Source organism: Sus scrofa, chromosome 14 (genome assembly GCF_054392235.1).
Source record: "Sus scrofa isolate SSC_HxYL_T2T_F1_AM1 chromosome 14, Sscrofa_HxYL_maternal_Yorkshire_Landrace_v2.0, whole genome shotgun sequence".
In the NCBI taxonomy this organism is placed as follows: Eukaryota; Metazoa; Chordata; class Mammalia; order Artiodactyla; family Suidae; genus Sus; species Sus scrofa.
Window position 1 is genome coordinate 145,265,009 of NC_139396.1, and position 18,703 is coordinate 145,283,711.

The following is an 18,703-nucleotide window of genomic DNA, read 5'->3' on the forward strand; positions in this document are numbered from 1 at the left end:
ATCAAAACAAAAGAATAAACATAACGAAACAGAAACTGAGTTACAGATACAAAAAACAAACATATGGTTGCTAGAGGATAAGTGGGTGGGGAGGTAAGAAATAGGTGAGGGAGATTAATCGGTACAAACTTCTAGTAGTAAAATAAATGAGTCACAAGTATGAAAAGCACAGTGTCGGGAAAACAGTCAATAACCATGTGATATCTTTACACGCTGACAGATCATAACTAAACTTGGCACTGATCATTTTGAAATGCATAGAAATACCGAATCAAATCAACTATGTTGTGTAAGGGAAATAACATACTGTTGTAAGTCAATTACACTTCCAAAACAAATGAACTCAGAAAAAGAGATCGGATTTGTGGTTACCAGAGGCAGGGCATGGGGGGCCTGGGGACACACACTGGATGAAGGTGGTCAAAAGATACAACCTTCCAGTTGTGAGATAAATAAGTACTAAGAATGTAACATAAATAGGATAAATATAATTAACCCTGATATATGTTACACATGAAAATTGTGAGGAGAGTAAATCCTAAGAGCTTGCATCACAAGGAAAAAAATTTCATTCTATATCTTTTTTTTTTTTGTCTTTTTGCCTTTTCTAGGGCCACTCCTGCGGCATATGGAAGTTCCCAGGCTAGGGGTCTAATCAGAGCTGTAGACGCCAGCCTACGCCAGAGCCACAGCAACTGGGGATCCGAGCCACATCTGCGACCTACACCACAGCTCATGGCAATGCTGGATCCTTAACCCGCCAAGCAAGGCCAGGGATGGAACCCACAACCTCATGGTTCCTAGTCGGGTTCGTTAACTACTGTGCCACAACGAGAACTCCTCATTCTATATCTTAATTTTGTATCTATGAGATGAATGTTCTCTAAATTCATTGCTGTAGTTATTTCATGATGTATATAAGTCAAAGCACTATGCTATACACCTAAAAATTACACAGTGCTGTGTGTCAACTATATTTCAATAAAACTGAAAGCAAATAAAAAAAGACAGGGGCATGTGAAACCTGGCTCACAACTAGCCTGGAGAGAGGTTAGCACTAATGTTATGGCCGCTACCAATTAACAAGGATTAAGGCACCCTGAAGCTTCCCAAGTGCTACTTCATGAAGGTTAAATAAGAATGTAAAGAGGAGGAGTTCCTGTCATGGCTCAGAGGCTAATGAACCTGACTAGCATCCATGAAGACAAAGGTTCAATCCCTGGCCTTGATCAGTGGGTTAAGGACCCAGCGTTGCCATGAGCTGTGGTGTAGGTTGCAGATGTGGCTCAGATCCTGTGTTGCTGTGGCTCTGGTGCAGGCCAGCAGCTACAGCTCCGATTTGACTTCCAGCTGGGAACCTCCATATGTCATGGATTTGGCCCTAAAAAGCAAAAAAAAAAAAAAAAAAGAATGTAAAGAGGAGTTGGTTTTAACATCAAAATAGACTGAGAGCATTGCGCTGGGAAAAGAAAGTCCAGTGATTTAGTCCTATCTGCTCAAAACAGGATGGCTCTTGTTCAAAGTTTTTTGCTTTGTCTTTTAATACCTGATCATTGCCGGTGAGACAGTGGCAACCATTTCTTGAAGGATCTTTTTGGCCTTCTTCTTCACTTTATTGACCGCTTTTGACTGCTGCTGAGCAGAACCATCAGGGTTTAATTCAGCAGCCACTTCTGCAATTGCCTCTTGTACTCTGATTTCAAAATGGAAAGACAGATGACATAAATGGTTCTATACTACATTCTATATTATTTTCTAAACTATATATATATATATATATATAAATTACAAAACAAAATGTACTTTCTCTTTTAAATGTGATAACACAAGAGAAGAAGCGCAAGTTAGAAGTGCTTTCTTTGGCTGCCTATTAAATATCTGGGATGTTATATTCCTAAATCAATGAATCCTTAGGAAAACTGGAAGGCAGATTTAAAATTTCAATTCAAATTCACTAGGTAACAGCTACGTTAATTTGAATGTTCCAGTTATGCTGTGAGTGACACAAAGTTACACCCTGGCAGAAGGGAAGAAAAGGCAGATTATCCCTTTAGGCATCTAATTCAGAGGTATCCAAAGCCCACTGCCAAAGTAATGTGTGAGCTTTCTTTGAGGACAAAATTTATTATTCATTTACATTGTGGCTCTATTAGTGGAGCTATTTGTAAAACTCTCTAGGAGGGATCAAAACGAGATATAAATACTTACAAGTGCCTTCCAAATCAAACCAGTAATTTTAAAAAGGCACAGCTCAAGATTTAAGCAGCACAGACCATAAGCAGTAAGGTAAAAGGGAAGATTTAATCCAGTCTTGTAAACATTCCACATGACTCAGGCAAGAACGCATGAGGCCTAAATCTCCTTAAATCACTTCTAAAATCCTAGTCACTACTCAAAATACCTAGATGGGATGAAACATACTTGAGGGGTTTTACCTGGAAAACAGAACATACAATAATCTAGGAGAGTTTCAACTAATTGTTTTCTCCTGCTGGTGCTGATTTTAGTCTAGAGTACAGCACAACTCCAAGAGCCTCATCACTCACTAATACAAAGAGACCACTTCCACAGGACACTGGTGCACCATCCCTAAGTCTACTCCTTGAAGAGCAAATTTCAATACAGCCAAGGATGTTTTCCTAAGTAATTCACACAATAATTACATCTCCATTTCAACTATTTACTCATTCATTCAATAAATATTTACAGAGTACCCACTATGTGCCACTCCTATTCAGTCCTTAACAACCACATCGTTGGACCTGCATTTCTAAGCATCCTTCTGTCCACTCTGGTCTCCAGCTCCCCAAATCCAGGCAGATACCTAACATGGGCCACAACAATGAGGTGGAATAGAAACCAACCTTCACCCAAACTCCCATAGTCTGATGGCTAAGCTTCATGACAATTTATTTCCCCACTCCGTATGAGTTTAGGATCCCCTGAGGGCAAGGCCAGTTATCATATTCTCTTAAAATTCCTAATAATGACATTTTTAAATTTTATTTCTTTCTTTTTAGAGCTGTACCTGTGGCATATGTAAGTTCCCAGGCTAGGGATGGAATTGGAGCTGCAACTGCCAGCCTATACCACAGCCACCACCACAGCCACGTGGGATTTGAATCAGATCTGCAACCTACACCACAGCTCACAGAAATGCCGGATCCTTAACCCACTGAACGAGGCCAGGGATCCAACCTGCATCCTCATGGATACTAGTTGGGTTCGTAATGCGCTGAGTCAACAATGGGAACTTCCTAATCCTGACTTTCTAAAGACAAGAATTCATGCCTAGGTGCTTAATAAGTGTTTGACAGAAATAGCAAACTCACCTCTCTTCTGGCTATCAAATAGGAAAAGCATTGCTCAAACATCGATATTACAGAAAACTTAACAGAGGACTCTGAAAATATGTGCATCCCCGAACTCCAACTCGCCTTTCATATATTAGAAGCTCATTCAATTATTAATGCATAGTACAAGACTGCTATCCCCACATGGCACCAGCACCACCTGTTCCTCGCCTTTCCTTGTTTTCCTCTGGAGCTTTAACATTTACCATATGGAAGCACAAGAGTCCCGGAGAATCTAAAAGTTAATAAAGGAAACCACTGCCCCACTGCCACGGCCTGTGGCAACGGCGTCCCGCCCTTACCTACTGCTATTCAGTACGTTTTCAGTCACGTTGGTGGCAAACATGCCTTTATGGACATCTCGCTCTTGAATGAAAAGCACGTAAGAAAGACGTCTTGCCAGCCATCCTCGGTGCCTGAAATGTGAAAATGATTTAGCATCGAAGTACCCTAGGGATACCGAAAATAGGTTACTTAAATTACACAGTGGTTTCCCTCCTATAAAAATAAATCCTTTTTTCACCTATTCCAGACATTTAAGGTTCTCTTATAGCAAATTCTCCTTACTTCAGGATGCTAGGCAATTTTATTTCTAATTTCTTTCATGTACCCTCAGCTAAAATTTAAACTACATATAAGTTACATAGCTTACAGCTATGGGCTATAAAAGATAATTTGGAAGTCTTTGCCTACCATGAAGGGCTAATTCTTATACTGTTATTATAGCAGTTCTCCTAAGGTGATCACTGGCTCTCAAATTGAATTGATAAGGCTGATTAGTTGAGGCAAGGGTGACTAGACAAGAGTCTGAATATTTGTATTCTGGGCTTATGAAGCCAGAAGTTCTTGGCATTTTTTGTTTGTTTGTTTTTGTTTTTTTAACACATTCAACATTCCTAAGGATAGGACACACTCCCATCAGCGACAGTGTCTATGTTATATGGATAGCAAGTAAGGCCAAGGGTCTCAGAATAAGAATGCTACAAACTTTTATTAGGCAATTTGAAACCATCTGTAATAATTACATAATGCCTCATTATCATTTCTTCCATAATTATACTCATATAGGCAGTAGAAGATTTCAATTATAAATTTATTCTAAAAGATCCAAAAAGTCTACAGCTGAAGGAAAAGTAAGATGAGGAAGAACCATTTACAAATCACCTGTTCTTTCATCTCTCCTTCTTGCATTAACATTCTTTTCTTCCTCTTTGCTTTTATCTCATTTCTCTGAAAACTTGGCCCAATATGTTAAGTATTTAATTCTAAACTCTTTCATCAGTGAACATTTTTAAAATTATTCCTGGAATACACAAAGTCCAAACTCTTGATGAAATCCCTTTGCAACTGACTGAAAGCTCTGTGTGCGTGTGCGTGTGCGTGTGCATGTGTGTGTTTGTAAAATGCATATGCTTTGCTTCGTGCAACCCTAAGAAGAGCAAAAGAGCCAACTCAACTGCACAGGTAGCTTGTTACACTGAAAAGTTACATATTGACTGGGCAATATGCTAAAAAGTTGTGTGTTTGTGTGTATGTATGTGTATCACATCTTTTACGTGCTTTTTTCCTTAACTACTCCACTTGACCACAAATAAATTCTTCCATTCTGCATCTAAAATATCTGCTTACATAAAGAGACACAATAGAATCCTTTTCTTAGGATCTTAATCACGTGATCCAAAGGGAAAAACATTTCTCCTCTTTCCTTTAAACTTAAGAGAGCGAGAGCGCGTGAGAGAGAGGGAAGGGGAGCATGGAAATTAGGAAAAAACATGTCCCTTGACTCTAGTTCTATTTAAAAAAAAACTAATATATATGCAAGTTTTGTCAGGCTCATTTATAATTTCATCATCAAAATATGAGCAGTAACATCGGAAAGACTTAAAATTTAAGTTTTGATTTCTTAGATCAGTTTTTCCATGGAATGTCATGTATTTCTCATTCCCTGAGCCTACTACTTACCTACTCCAGACATTTACTCAGAGGATTAGAAGGTCTGGTAGCACTTTTGGCTGCAATTTCTCTCTTGCCTCGCAGACACTCACCCTCCTTCCTTATCCCCTAGCCTAGATTCTCTCAGAACAAAGCCTCTTTTCTCTCACCCTGACGCCTAGGAGCCATCCTCCTATGCCTGGAATTTGGAAGTAAGAATTCTAAGAAAAGCCTTAAGCTAATAATAAATCAAAGAAAATTTGCTCAATAGAGGAAAATGTCTTCTAAAACTCTACAGATTAGGCAAATTTCAAAAAGTTATACTTTTTTAAAGTATAAAATAATAATCATAAGACTTTCAACCTACACCTCTCCTCAGACAAATCTTTATCACATTTTGGCACATTTCAGCTGCAACATTAATATATGAATAGAGAAAGTTCTAAATGCTATCTACACTCTCACAAAAACATTAGATAATTACAGCAGTGGAATAGTAATAGGTCTCTTAGGTTCCAATTTTTAGATAAAGGCTCTTATGTCAGAAGTTAATACTCTATTAAGTAAAAAACATAAAAGATTCATATTAGAGTCCATTAACTGGTTATTATAGAGTTTTTCTCTTGAAATACATTAGAGGTATAAAAAATTTCTCTTTACCTTGTGTGAGTTTCATTGATGTAAATAACATTCCGCAAACCCAAAGATGGGATACTGGGGTTGAAAAATCTATCCTACATAAAACGAAATAAATATGGACATAAATACACAACTAGATTGCTGGTGAATGATTCACAGTACTAGCTCTTGAAGATTTTTATAATTAAGCATTAAGTTAGGCATTGTTTCAAAAATCTGAGATGAAAAATGATGTTTCATTGAAAAGCACTTTTTTTCCTAACACCATACCCCAAAAAAACTCAAAATGGATTAAAGACCTAAATGTAAGGCCAGATACTATAAAACTCCTAGAAGAAAACATAGGCAGAACGCTCTTTAACATAAATCACAGCAACTTCTTGTTCGATCCACCTCCTAGAATAATGACAATAAAGACAAAAATAAACCAATGGGGCCTAATTAAACTCAAAAGCTTCTGCACAGCAAAGGAAACCATTAAGAAATGAAAAGACAACCCACAGAATTGGAGAAAATTTTTGCAAATGACTCAACCAACAAAGGTTTAATCTCCAAAATATACAAACTACTCATATAACCCAACAACAACAAAAAAACAACCCAATTGAAAAATGGGCAGAAGACCTAAATACAGGTATTTCTCCAAAGAAGACATACAGACGGCCAGCAGGCACGTGAAAAAATGTTCAACATCACTAATCATTAGAGAAATGCAAACCAAAACAACGAGGTATCACCTCACACCAGTTAGAGCAGCCATCATTAACAAGTCAACAAACAACAAGTCATCATTAACAAATGCTGGAGAGGATATGGAGAAAGGGGAACCCTCCTTCACTGCTGGTGGGAATGTAAATTGGTACAATCACTATGGAAAACAGTATAGAAATACCTCAGAAAGCTAGAACTACCATATGACTCAGCAATTCCACTCCTGGGCATATACCCACATAAAACTTTCATTGAAGAAGACACATGCACCCATATGTTCACTGCAGCACTATTCACAATAGCCAAGACATGGAAACAACCTAAATGTCCAAGAACAGATGAATGGATTAAGAAGACATGGTACATATATACAATGGCATAGTACTCAGCCACAGAAAAGGACAAACTAATGCCATTTTCAGCAACATGGATGGAACTAGAGACTCTGATACTGAGTGAAATATAAGGCAGAAAGAGAAAGACAGACACCATGTCATATCACCTGTATGTGGAGTCTAAAATATGGCACAAATGATCTATCTATAAACCAGAAGCAGATCACGGTCATGGAGGACCGACTTGTGTTTGCCAGGGAGAAGGGGGATGGATTGGGGGTCTGGGGTTAATAGATGAAAACTGTTGCATTTGGAGTGGATGGGCAACTATATCCAATCACTTGTGATGGATCAGAATGGAGGATAATGTGAGAAAAGGAATGTAAATAGGTAGCTGTATAAATGGGTCACTTTGCTGTACAGCAGAAATTGGCAGAGCACTGTAAATCAACTATAATAAAAAATGTTAAAAATAAAAAAACAGGTAAATGTAAACAATTATGTCATTAGCACATTATATTTCATCTTCAATTCCTTTTAATTTGTTTTTTTCATTAAAAAAGTAAATTTTTTGCCTTCAAAAAAGGTTACAAACTCAAAATTAATCATCGGCACTTTGCAAAGGACAAAGCCTCTCCCTTTCCTGCCCCACTCCCACCCCCAACCAAAAAGAGTTAAAGTCACAGACAGCTTAAGCCATTGATAGGAATAGTGGATATCTCAGGGTTTCCAAAATACAAAAAAATTGATGTTAAGTACAATGCAGTTATTGTGAGATTACTAAATCTCCCAATAATCCTGACACATGGAATTATTATCCCCATTTTATAGATAGGAAAATTGAGGCTGGCAGAAGTTTAGGATTCAATCCCAGGTTTTGCTTCAATGAGTGTGGTCTCTCTATTCCCCTAAAATGACTGTCTACTTAATGAGAAAAATGTATGACTAAAGGTCACCCTCTGTACAGGCAATCTTGAAAGAAAATCCAGAAATAGCTCTGCTAAAAAGAGAAAGTCCATAACTTTAACAATGTCAGCAAAAAGGCAAACTTTCCATAAGTAAATGCTGAGAAAGCCTAATGTACCCTAAACAAAAGATGTAAAAATACTTGTGATACCACTTTTGAGAAACAGAAAATAGATTTCAAAGAGAAGGCAGCAAATGACAAAAATAAAAAAAAAATATAAAAGTATTATAAAACAAAAGTTATTTTAAATATGCATGCCATGGAAGAATATAAGATCAAGTTCAGCTCTGTCAGGTACTATGTTTAGGTGAAAATCAATTATCTGTTATACTACTCACCTACCCCTACCCCCAAACCATCACCACCACCAAATAATCCCCTATACCCTCTTCTGACTGAAGAACACATTAGAGTTAAGGTATTGTTTTGATCTTTTAAGCAGTCAAAATTAGAATTAGGTTGAGATGCTAGATCTAAAAAGAAAAGCCACATGATCTTCTATTCAAGTCTTTATTTCTCCTGACCTATTAATCTGAACTGGCCTTACTCCTAGATTAGAAATTTCCATGATCCTTCACCTCTACCAAATTCTTGCAACAAGGCACCTGTGATTTAAGAGGAAAGTATTTCTATCGAGACGTTCTTAGGCAGACTTGAATATGTAACATAGACTGCTTTGGTATCACACAAATCTCTCCCAGATTAGTAAATTCCTTATACCAGATGCAGAATTCTATTTCCTGACAAGCCAGTCCTAAGCGGAAAATTCACACAGCGCTTTTAGCTATTCACACAGGTTGTAAGCAACCTCTGTAAATGGCAGGGTTAATAAATGGCACTTAAATGTCCTGATAACTGGCCCATCCCAGAGAGAGCTTACCAGTCAGGGATACCTTTTATAAAGCAATGAACTCCACTGCCTTAGAACACAGCCGTGCTCGATTCTCCCTTCCTATGCTAACTCATCCCGCTGGCAAAATGCCCCCAGAAGCATACTTCTTAGCCAGTCAACTCCAATACTACACTGTAATGTGGATGGCTTGTGTTTTTTCACCGAAATACAAGCAACAAATTCATGCACAGTCTTTCTTGAATCTTCATCCTAATATTTTAGTGAACATCCATCACTATCACAGAGTCAACAGACACCCTACCCTTCTCCCCTAGGGACAGACACTTAGCAAAAGGGAGAGCATGGCAAAGCCACAGCTTTACTTTGTATTCTGTCCTGCTCATTAGCACATGCTGTCTCTTTCTCTCTCTCTCTCATCTTGCTAGGATTTTAATGTTGAGTGCTAAAGTTCAACATGCTGAAGTTACTTGAAGGTTCCCAGCAACTCTTTGGAAGAGTTATCTGAAAGTAAGATCTAGTCTCCCCCTAAAGTCATACTAAAACGAAAACTTAAAAAAAAAAAAGTGCCTGGCATCAACAATTAGACCAATATTCATTCACTGAATTAATCAATGGAAAGAAAAAGCAGGTCAACATCTTCACTTAGAATATTTAGTTTCTAAACTAGGGCCTAAGTTCTAAAAATGTGTTAAGTCCCTTAAGACTCCAAAATAATAAAATTCACACAAGTTGGAAATCTATGTCACATATTTCACTGTGTTGATTAAACATCAACAAAGATATGAAAGGTAACATTCTTACCCAGCTCTGAGGAGTACAGGAATAACAACATCGTCCCACAAAGGGCCTTTTCCGGCTCATTAGGCTTTCTTTCCACTTTAAGGTTGCAGATCTGAAGACAGGTGGTCTGAAACCACACTCACCCTAATAAATAATAATAAAAAAAAATGGTGTGTGAATGGCAAGAGAATTAAACTTGCCCACTTGATCTCTAAAAGTAAGCTATTTCAGATAGAAGAGAAACGTCTGACATATTTTCCTTCTGGTTGCATGTATTTCTCAGAGGTATTGTCATTCAAGGTACTCCCTCCATGACCGCCACTTGGAACAAAGCATAAGCAAAAACTGAGCAGCCAAGAACACCATGGCAACACTCAAATGGCATTCAAGTTTCAAAACTAAGTTGTAAAGGGTCAGATAGCCTTCTGACAGTAGCAGGAGGAATAACGCCAGACTCCCAGAGCCCTATGCTAGCAATTCATCTCAGTCCCTCTAAAATCATACGCTCCCAAAAAGAACTACAAAGATTACAGAGTAAGCAAGTTGTTATAATATAGCTTATAAATATTTTACTTTCAATGAAAAACAAAGTAAACATATAGCAATCCTTTATCCTAACAAGATAAAGTCTGGAACTGAAAATGATAGCTGCTGTATTCAATTAAGGTTAAACTCTGCTCTTCTGCTCTAAACGATTTTTTCGTAACTTTGAGTTCATTAGATGCTCAACTTCCACTGACATAACATTCTCAAAAACAAACCAAAAAAAATCCAAAACTCCAAAACATCACTTTTTATCTAAAGCAGACAGTGCCCAAGAAATATTTAAAACATGTCATGTTATATTGACACAGAGAAAACAATTATGCATTTGGATTGGGATTCATACTAAAATTTCCCATTCTCAATTTTTAAAATAAGGTTTTATTTCCATTACAAAATACACACACATGAAATGTAATTATGGAAAACAGATATGGAAAGAAGAAAAAAAAAAACTCCTCATAATTTTATCACCCAAAATCACTAATAGGGTATTTTTTCTATGCAAAAGTGTTCTGCTTTTTTTTTTTGTCTTTTTGCCATTTCTTGGACTGCTCCTGCGGCATATGGAGGTTCCCAGGCTAGGGGTCTAATTGGAGCTGCAGCCACCAGCCTACGCCAGAGCCACAGCAACACAGGATCCAAGCCGCGTCTGCAACCTACACCGTAGCTCACGGCAATGCTGGATCCTTAACCCACTGAGCAAGGCCAGGGATCAAACCTCATGGCCGGAACCTCATGGTTCCTAGTCCTCATGGTTAACCACTGAGCCACGACAGGAACTCCAAAAGTGTTCTGCTTTTTAATACAGTCACAGTACTTAAATTTCCTACCCAAGTTTTCTTCTTTCCAGTAACAGAGTACCAAAAGTATTTTTAAATATAGACTTCATCAACAAACCTTCTAACAACTGGAGGAAGTTTCTGAAGCTATTAACCTCTATTTGAATTTATGTTGCTTCCAATGTTTGCACCTTCATAAACGACACAGAAACGAACATCTTTAGGCTGAATGCTTTTAGTCTGTATCTTAGACTTACCCATTCCTCACTTGCATGCTTACATCGACCAATACTGTATTCAGATGAATTTGGCAAATAAGAAACGTCTATTGTGCCAAGCGTCAGTGCAGATTCATCCATGTCACAAAGAGTAACTTCCAAATCATGTACTACAAAAAATATATACCACTGAAGTTAATGGGCAGTCCAGAGAATAAATATTAGAACTCAAAATTCTGACTTCTATATTATGTTGACTCATGACAGGATAACAAGTGAACTATGGAGGACTTCCACCGTGTTAGGTTCAAGTGCAGAAATGGACTTTGATGTGTATAAAGGAACTGCATTCTGATAAAAAAAAATTAACATTTGTATCTTTAGACTTCCTGAACAAAACAGCTATGAATTTGCAATGATAAATAATAGCTTATTTCAGGTATGTGACAAAGAATTATTTCATTTGTGTTGATAACTGAATAGCTCCTGTAAGGATACAGACATGCATTTATTAAATTAAAGTTTCATGTACGCACACAAGTACATCATTTTGAAAAATGATGTGCTGGAATTTTTGGCCATATATACTATGCAATGTAAAATGGGTAAAGGTAATGAGGGTACCTCTAAAGTTTGCCACTTAGATTGAATTAAGCTCTTAATTTTTTTGTGCTGCTTTAAATGAAATTTACCCTTTTAATACATCCGCAAAGCCCTAAAACAAAAGTTCACCGTTTTCAAATGTCTGATTTATAAGCTTTCATATTTTTTCAATAAGCCTTTTCCTACCTTAGGAAAAAAGATTTACTAACAGTGCACTGCATAAAGAAAATATATATTAACCTAAAATATAAGAATTTTCTAACAAACCTCTCAAATTATGTTTTTTGGTTTTGTTTTGTTTTGTTTTTTTTTTTTCATTTTTTTTCCAAATTATGTTTAACTTTCGGCTATTTCTCACCTGGCCTTAAATTAGTCTTTTAAAACCTTGAAAGGTCACGTCCAGGTTAACAGTGTTCCTTGGAGGGTAGATTCTGATTTCTTTACAATCCCCACATGGATTTACTGTGGTAACTGTTGTCCTCAGCATAACTACATACACCCTTAACAATGTTACATAAGTAACAATCTAACGTAATAGGCGAGTAGAGAGAATTGTAAAGCAACGCACCTAGCATGAAAACTCTGCTGTATTACAAAATAAAACTCAGCTCTATCAGTTTCAGGTGCAGAATGTAGCTACAAGAGGGGGAGCCGGTTACTGCCTGAGAAAATGAAGACTAAACTGGCCCCAGCGATGAGCGGAGGGGAGGAGGTGGAAAGAGTCTCGCGCCAATGCTAAGTCCACGCCTCATTCCTCCCTCCCTACGTTTGTCCCAAGCTCCGTAAGTACCGAAATAAATAAATAAATAAATAAAAATCCTGGAGGCGCCAGGCTATCGGTTCATGGGAGCCAACTATGGGTTTTAAAAGTGACAGCGGGAGGAGGGCCAGCTCTGAAGCCAAACATATCCGAGTTACCATCTATGTGACTTTGGACAAGTTAACTTCCATGCCTTGGTTTCCCCATCTGGAAAATGGGCATGATCTGATAAAGCTTACCTCCCGGGTTGCTGGGAGGATTGGATAATACATATAAGGCGCCTGGCACAGTGTCTTACACACGGTGAGTGCTCAATCCAATCAGTGCTCATCTGTCGTCGGACGGTCCCCAGCACCAGCTGCTCTCAACGCCAAAGCCCCCACGTCCCCTTTGGGCGCGCTGGGGACTGAGCCCACAGGGATTGTCCCCCCGCCCAGGAGAAGCCCCGACGCAGCCGCGTCTCCCGGGTAGAGAACAAGTCCGACCCCCACGCGGGCACAAGCCAGGCCCATTTCTCCGGGGAACCCGGGAGCTCGAGGGAGGGAGTTGGGGGAGCGGACCTTCCGGCAGCTTGCAGGAGTCGCGCCGGGTTCGGCAAGAGGGCGACCACGCACCTGTCCCGGCGCTCCCGGCCTGAGCAGCCTCCCGCAGCCCGCTCCCGCCCCGGCCGCTCGCGCCCGCAGCTCCGCCGGCTTCAGCTCTGCAGCTGCCCGTACTTCAATTCTCCGCCGGCGCGGCTGCCAGTCGCGCCCTGATGACGCAACGGGCGCCCGGAGTGACGTGCTGAGCCACCAACTGGCCACTTCCCCGCGGGCGAGGGCCAGGGGTCGGGGCTTCTTCGGATGGCTGGTGGCCTTGCGTGCTGTGGATGGATCTGAGTGTAGAAGGTGCGCCCACAAGTGTGCCCGTGTGGCCAAGTCCAGTGTGTGCTGCCTAAACGCGCGGTGCTTCTGCCTGGGCGCTGAGTCACTGAGTGTGTGTGCACCTGTCTGCATTGTGTGAACGCTGCCCGTCTGGGAGTTCTCCGCCAGCCTCTCCTGGGAGTGTGCACGTGGGCAGTCTGGGCTTACTTGTGTAGGTGTGGGCTGCCTTTTTTGAGATTTGTAAATCGCTGCAGAATTTATTAAGCATGAGGGAGGTGGGGATTAGGAATGGCCCTGCTGTGTAATTTTCCAGAGTCTGAGTTGCCTTAAAGAAAGAAAATGAATTAAAAGAGAAACAGGAGTTCCCGTCGTGGCGCAATGGTTAACGAATCCGACTAGGAACCATGAGGTTGCGGGTTCGGTCCCTGCCCTTGCTCAGTGGGTTGACCATCCGGCGTTGCCATGAGCTGTGGTGTAGGTTGCAGACGCGGCTCGGATCCCGCGTTGCTGTGGCTCTGGCGTAGGCCGGTGGCTACAGCTCCGATTCAACCCCTAGCCTGGGAACCTCCATATGCCGCGGGAGCGGCCCAAGAAATAGCAACAACAACAACAAAAAAGACAAAAAAAAAGAGAAACAAATGAGGCTTGGAAAAGCCTGAGTCCAAATGTCCCTACCCTCAGTCGTTGAAACAAAATAACCAGCGGCACAAAGAATTTCTTTCACAATATTTGTCATGCCATTGCCAAGGCCATTGGTTATCAAGAGATTAGCAATTTAGAAGGAAAAAGATAACCTTTGCAGGCACTTAAGCAACAGACATTAAGTATGAACTAGCAGCTGAGGATACAAAGATCGTTAAGGCATAGTCCCTGCCCTCACACCTGCCACCAGTCCTCCTCTCTGCACACGGGAACCCTAACCCTCTCTTCTAAACAATCTCTGCCCATGTCCACCCACCAAAAAAACATCCAGAGCTGCCCACAGTCCAAATGCCTGAGCCTGGCATCTAAGGCTTGCACAGATAGGCCTCTACTTTTTCCGAGCCTCTCAGATTGTCCCTAGTCAAACCATGGGCACCTATACTCCAAATTATGTTCACACCACTCCCCTAAATTTTCTGGTTCTTTCCTGAACTAGGTCTCCATGCCTCCCCAAATCTCTTCAGCCCATCATAATCACTCTGTCCTGTGAAATCTCAGATTTACTGTGGTGCCACACCTTGGGTTTTTATCAATTTCTGTCATTCTTCCACAAGATCATGAACTCATCATCAATGCTGCAGTTTCTTGGGTAACACTACCATACATTGTTATGGTAAACATCAGTAAATACTTGTCCAAGCTGAGGAACGAGAAGAAAAGCAAGAATTCCTTTTCTTGCAAATTTCTGTTAATAAATCCATCCCCAAACAATTCAAAACAGCAGGAATGGTTATTCATTGAAAAAAAAAGGTTTTGAGGAGTTCCTGTCATGGCTTAGTGGTTAACGAATCGGCTAGGAACGATGAGGTTGCAGGTTCGATCCCTGGCCTTGCTCAGTGGGTTAAGGATCGGCATTGCTGTGAGTTGTGGTGTAGGTCGCAGATGCGGCTCCGATCCCACATTGCTATGGCTCTGGCGTAGGCCAGCGGCTACAGCTCTAATATGACCCCTAGCCTGGGAACCTCCATATGCTGTGGGTGCGGCCCTAAAAAGACGAAAGACAAAAAAGAAAAAAAAAAAGGCTTTGAGCTTCTTGAAATCAAGGACACTGTCTTTATTCAACCCCTAGACACACCTTAGCTCCAAACACACACCTAAGAACGCAAGGCATGTGTTGAATAGAATGAGATGAATTCTCATTCCAACATGTAATGAAATGTGTGTACAGATTACTAGTCCCTGACATTAAAGAGAGTTAACACAACTTTGTATGTAGATTTTATTCTAATAAAATTAAGAGAGAAAGAGAAAGAAAAGGGAGAAAATAGAGGAAAGTCGCAGGATTTGAAGTCACTGCTAAAGAGAAAGTAATGAGAAGTGAAGTAGACCATTACAGGAATGAACAGGTAAGCCAGAGAGGAAAATTAGGGTGTCCTACATAAACTTCTTCTACAGGGAACTCTTCTATAACACACATTGCACAAGAGTTTACTGTACTTGCAGGAGATGTGGAATGCAATGTGTTTAGGATTACTTAATGAGAATTGTTTTGGAAACAAGTGACACCCTTGGCAATCTTTTATCAACAGAACCACAATAATTTATAATAATCCAGATCCAGTCTAGCCAGTCAAGGTGTAGCAACAAGGGCTGAATTTACTCATCTGCTAAGACAACAAGAGCAAGCGAAGTACATAAAACAGGCAGCAGTGCAGGACAGCGGTCCAAAAGGAAAAGGGAAACAAATGAGGTAAGCACTGTGATTGCCTCAGCTTACGGACTAGAAAGAGTTGCCAGGCTCTAGTGCAGAGAAGGGTAATCCAGGAGGAGCTCAGCAGACTTCCTGAGCTTAGGAGATGGAAGTGGGAGACCAGGAAGGCCAAAGCAGCGGGGAGTTGAGAGTAGATTACCAGAAGGAAGAGAGCTGTCCAGAGAAAGAGGAAGCTCTGGAGACCTGAAAAAGTCCTGCTTTGGTCTTCAGTGGGCTAACACATGAGTGGGAGGATGCTACTCATGGCCAGGCAAAGAACCACCTACACAGAGGTGGCAATCACCAAGGAATGCACAGGGCAGAGAAATGTTCCTACTCCCACAAGGCAGAGTGAAAAGATACCCAGTGAACAGGCAGGACCAGGAATAGGGTGTGATCCTGGGCCCCAAATCAGAAAATCTCATGATTCACAACTCAAAAAGTCTTGCCTCAGTAGTGCGTAAAATTAATCTTAGAGTAAATGCTGCTCTAGTCCTACCTAACATCTTAAAAGACAGCCCCCAAGGGGTGAAGCTTTCCAAGAACAAAATATCCCAAAGCAAAGCACAAGAATACTTAGAGGAAATAAAAAATACCTAGCACCCAACAAGGTAGAGTTCAAAAGTCTCTCTTTCAATCAAAAATCATCAAACAGGGAGTTCCCTTGTGGTGCAGCAGATTAAGGACCCAGTGTTGTCACCACAGCAGCTCAGGTTGCTGTGGTGGCACTGATTTGATCCCTGGCCCCAGGTACTCCCTCATGCCACAGGCATGGTCCAAAAAATAAAAGAAAAGAATAGAAAAAGAAAAAAGAAAAAAAAAAATCCAGAATGCAAAAAGAAGCATGGAAGAATGGGAGAATGGACCATAATGAGGAGGAAAATTAATCAATTGAAAGAGTCCCAGAGGCTGTGGAGAAAAGGGAACCCTCCTACACTGTTGGTGGGAATGTAAACTGGTACAGCCACTATGGAGAACAGTTTGGAGATACCTTAGAAATCTATACATAGAACTTCCATATGACCCCGCAATCCCACTCTTGGGCATATATCCGGACAAAGCTCTACTTTAAAGAGACACATGCACCCGCATGTTCATTGCAGCACTATTCACAATAGCCAGGACATGGAAACAACCCAAATGTCCATCGACAGACGATTGGATTCGGAAGAGGTGGTATATATACACAATGGAATACTACTCAGCCATAAAAAAGAATGACATAATGCCATCTGCAGCAACATGGATGGAACTAGAGAATCTCATCCTGAGTGAAATGAGCCAGAAAGACAAAGACAAATACCATATGATATCACTTATAGCTGGAATCTAATATCCAGCACAAATGAACATCTCCTCAGAAAAGAAAATCGTGGACTTGGAGAAGAGACTTGTGGCTGCCTGATGGGAGAGGGAGGGAGTGAGAGGGATCAGGAGCTTGGGCTTATCAGACACAACTTAGAATAGATTTACAAGGAGATCCTGCTGAATAGCATTGAGAACTTTGTCTAGATACTCATGTTGCAACAGAAGAAAGGGTGGGGGAAAAAATGTAATTGTAATGTATACATGTAAGGATAACCTGACCCCCTCACTGTACAGTGGGAAAATAAAAAAAAATTATTAAAAAAAAAAAAAAGAAAGAGTCCCAGAAATGACAGATGATAAAACTGCTAAATAAAGACACTTAAAATAATTTAAACTATATTAAATAAGTCCAAGAAGGTAGAGGAAAGATGGAGCATGTTAATTATACATGTGGAAAATCTAAAAAAAAAAACCCAAACCAAACATCTAGAGATTATAAAACCATTGTCTGAGATTTTTAACACACACACCACTTGTACAGGACTAATAGCAAATTAGGCATTCTGAAAAAACAAGATTAAACAACCTGAAAATATTTCGATAGAAACTATCCAAAATAAAACACAAAAGGAAAAAAGCAAAGACTGAAAATAAAGGTGAACAGAGTATCAGTGAGCTTAATATACATGGAATCAGCTTCCCTGAAGAAAAGGAGAAATATCAGAAAAACACTTGGGAAAATATAATGGCTGAAAATTTGATTAAAAATATAAACTCAGAAATCCAAGAAGCTCTACAAACTGTAAGCAGAGGCATGAAGAAAGCTGAAGGAACATCTCAATTAAATTGCTTACAATCAGTGATAAAGTGAACATCTTACAAACAGAAAAAAAGACACATAACTGTGTAGAGGAACAAAAAAGAAGACCAGCAGACTTCTCATCAGAAATATGCAAAATGAGAGGACAGTGAAGCAGCATATTTAAAGTACTCAAAGAGAAAACTGTCAATGTAGGATTCTTTCCGCAAACATGTTATTTCAAACACAAGATAAAGACATATCTGACAAACAAAATCTGAAAGACTTCACCACCAGCAGACACTTACTACAAGAAATGTTAAAAGAAACTACTTCAAGTAGAAAGAAAATACAACCAGATGGAAATTTGAATCAACATAAAGGAGTTAAGAGCTCAAGAAATCATAAATCTGTAGGAATATTTTTCTTCTTTTTAAAACTCTTTTAAAAGATAATTGCTTAACGCAAAAATAAAAAACTATTCAGGGAGTTTATAACATATGTAAAAATAAAATACTTGATGACAACACAACATCTAGAAAGGGGGAAATATTCTGTTGTAATATTCTTAAATTAAGCATAAAGTGGTATAATAATATACTTGAAGGTAAACATGATAAGTTAAAGATGTATACTCCAACACTTAAAGCAACTGCTATAAAAGCAAAACAAAGAGTTTTAGCTAATACATTAATGAAGAAAATAAAGTAGAATCATTAAAAAAAGAAATCACTCAGAGTTCCTGTCATGGCTCAGTGGTTAACGAACCCAACTACAGTCCATGAGGGTGAGAGTTTGATCCTGGCCTTGCTCAGTGGGTTAAGAATCCTGTGTGGCTGTGAGCCGTGGTGTAGGTCACAGATGC

The 18,703-nt window shown here is 39.8% G+C and overlaps 1 protein-coding gene across 3 annotated transcripts in view; it reads right to left on the reverse strand.

The window, feature by feature from the left end:
• Nucleotides 1–18,703, reverse strand: part of GPAM (glycerol-3-phosphate acyltransferase, mitochondrial) — a 72,208-nt gene that overhangs the window by 27,311 nt on the left and 26,194 nt on the right. The window contains 6 exon segments of one of the 3 annotated variants that reach the window (NM_001444496.1): nt 1,547–1,693; nt 3,656–3,769; nt 5,946–6,019; nt 9,592–9,714; nt 11,153–11,283; nt 13,091–13,178. In NM_001444496.1, the coding sequence (NP_001431425.1) occupies nt 1,547–1,693; nt 3,656–3,769; nt 5,946–6,019; nt 9,592–9,714; nt 11,153–11,254 (560 nt within the window). In that variant the 5' untranslated portion in view covers nt 11,255–11,283; nt 13,091–13,178. 3 annotated transcript variants of the gene reach the window in all.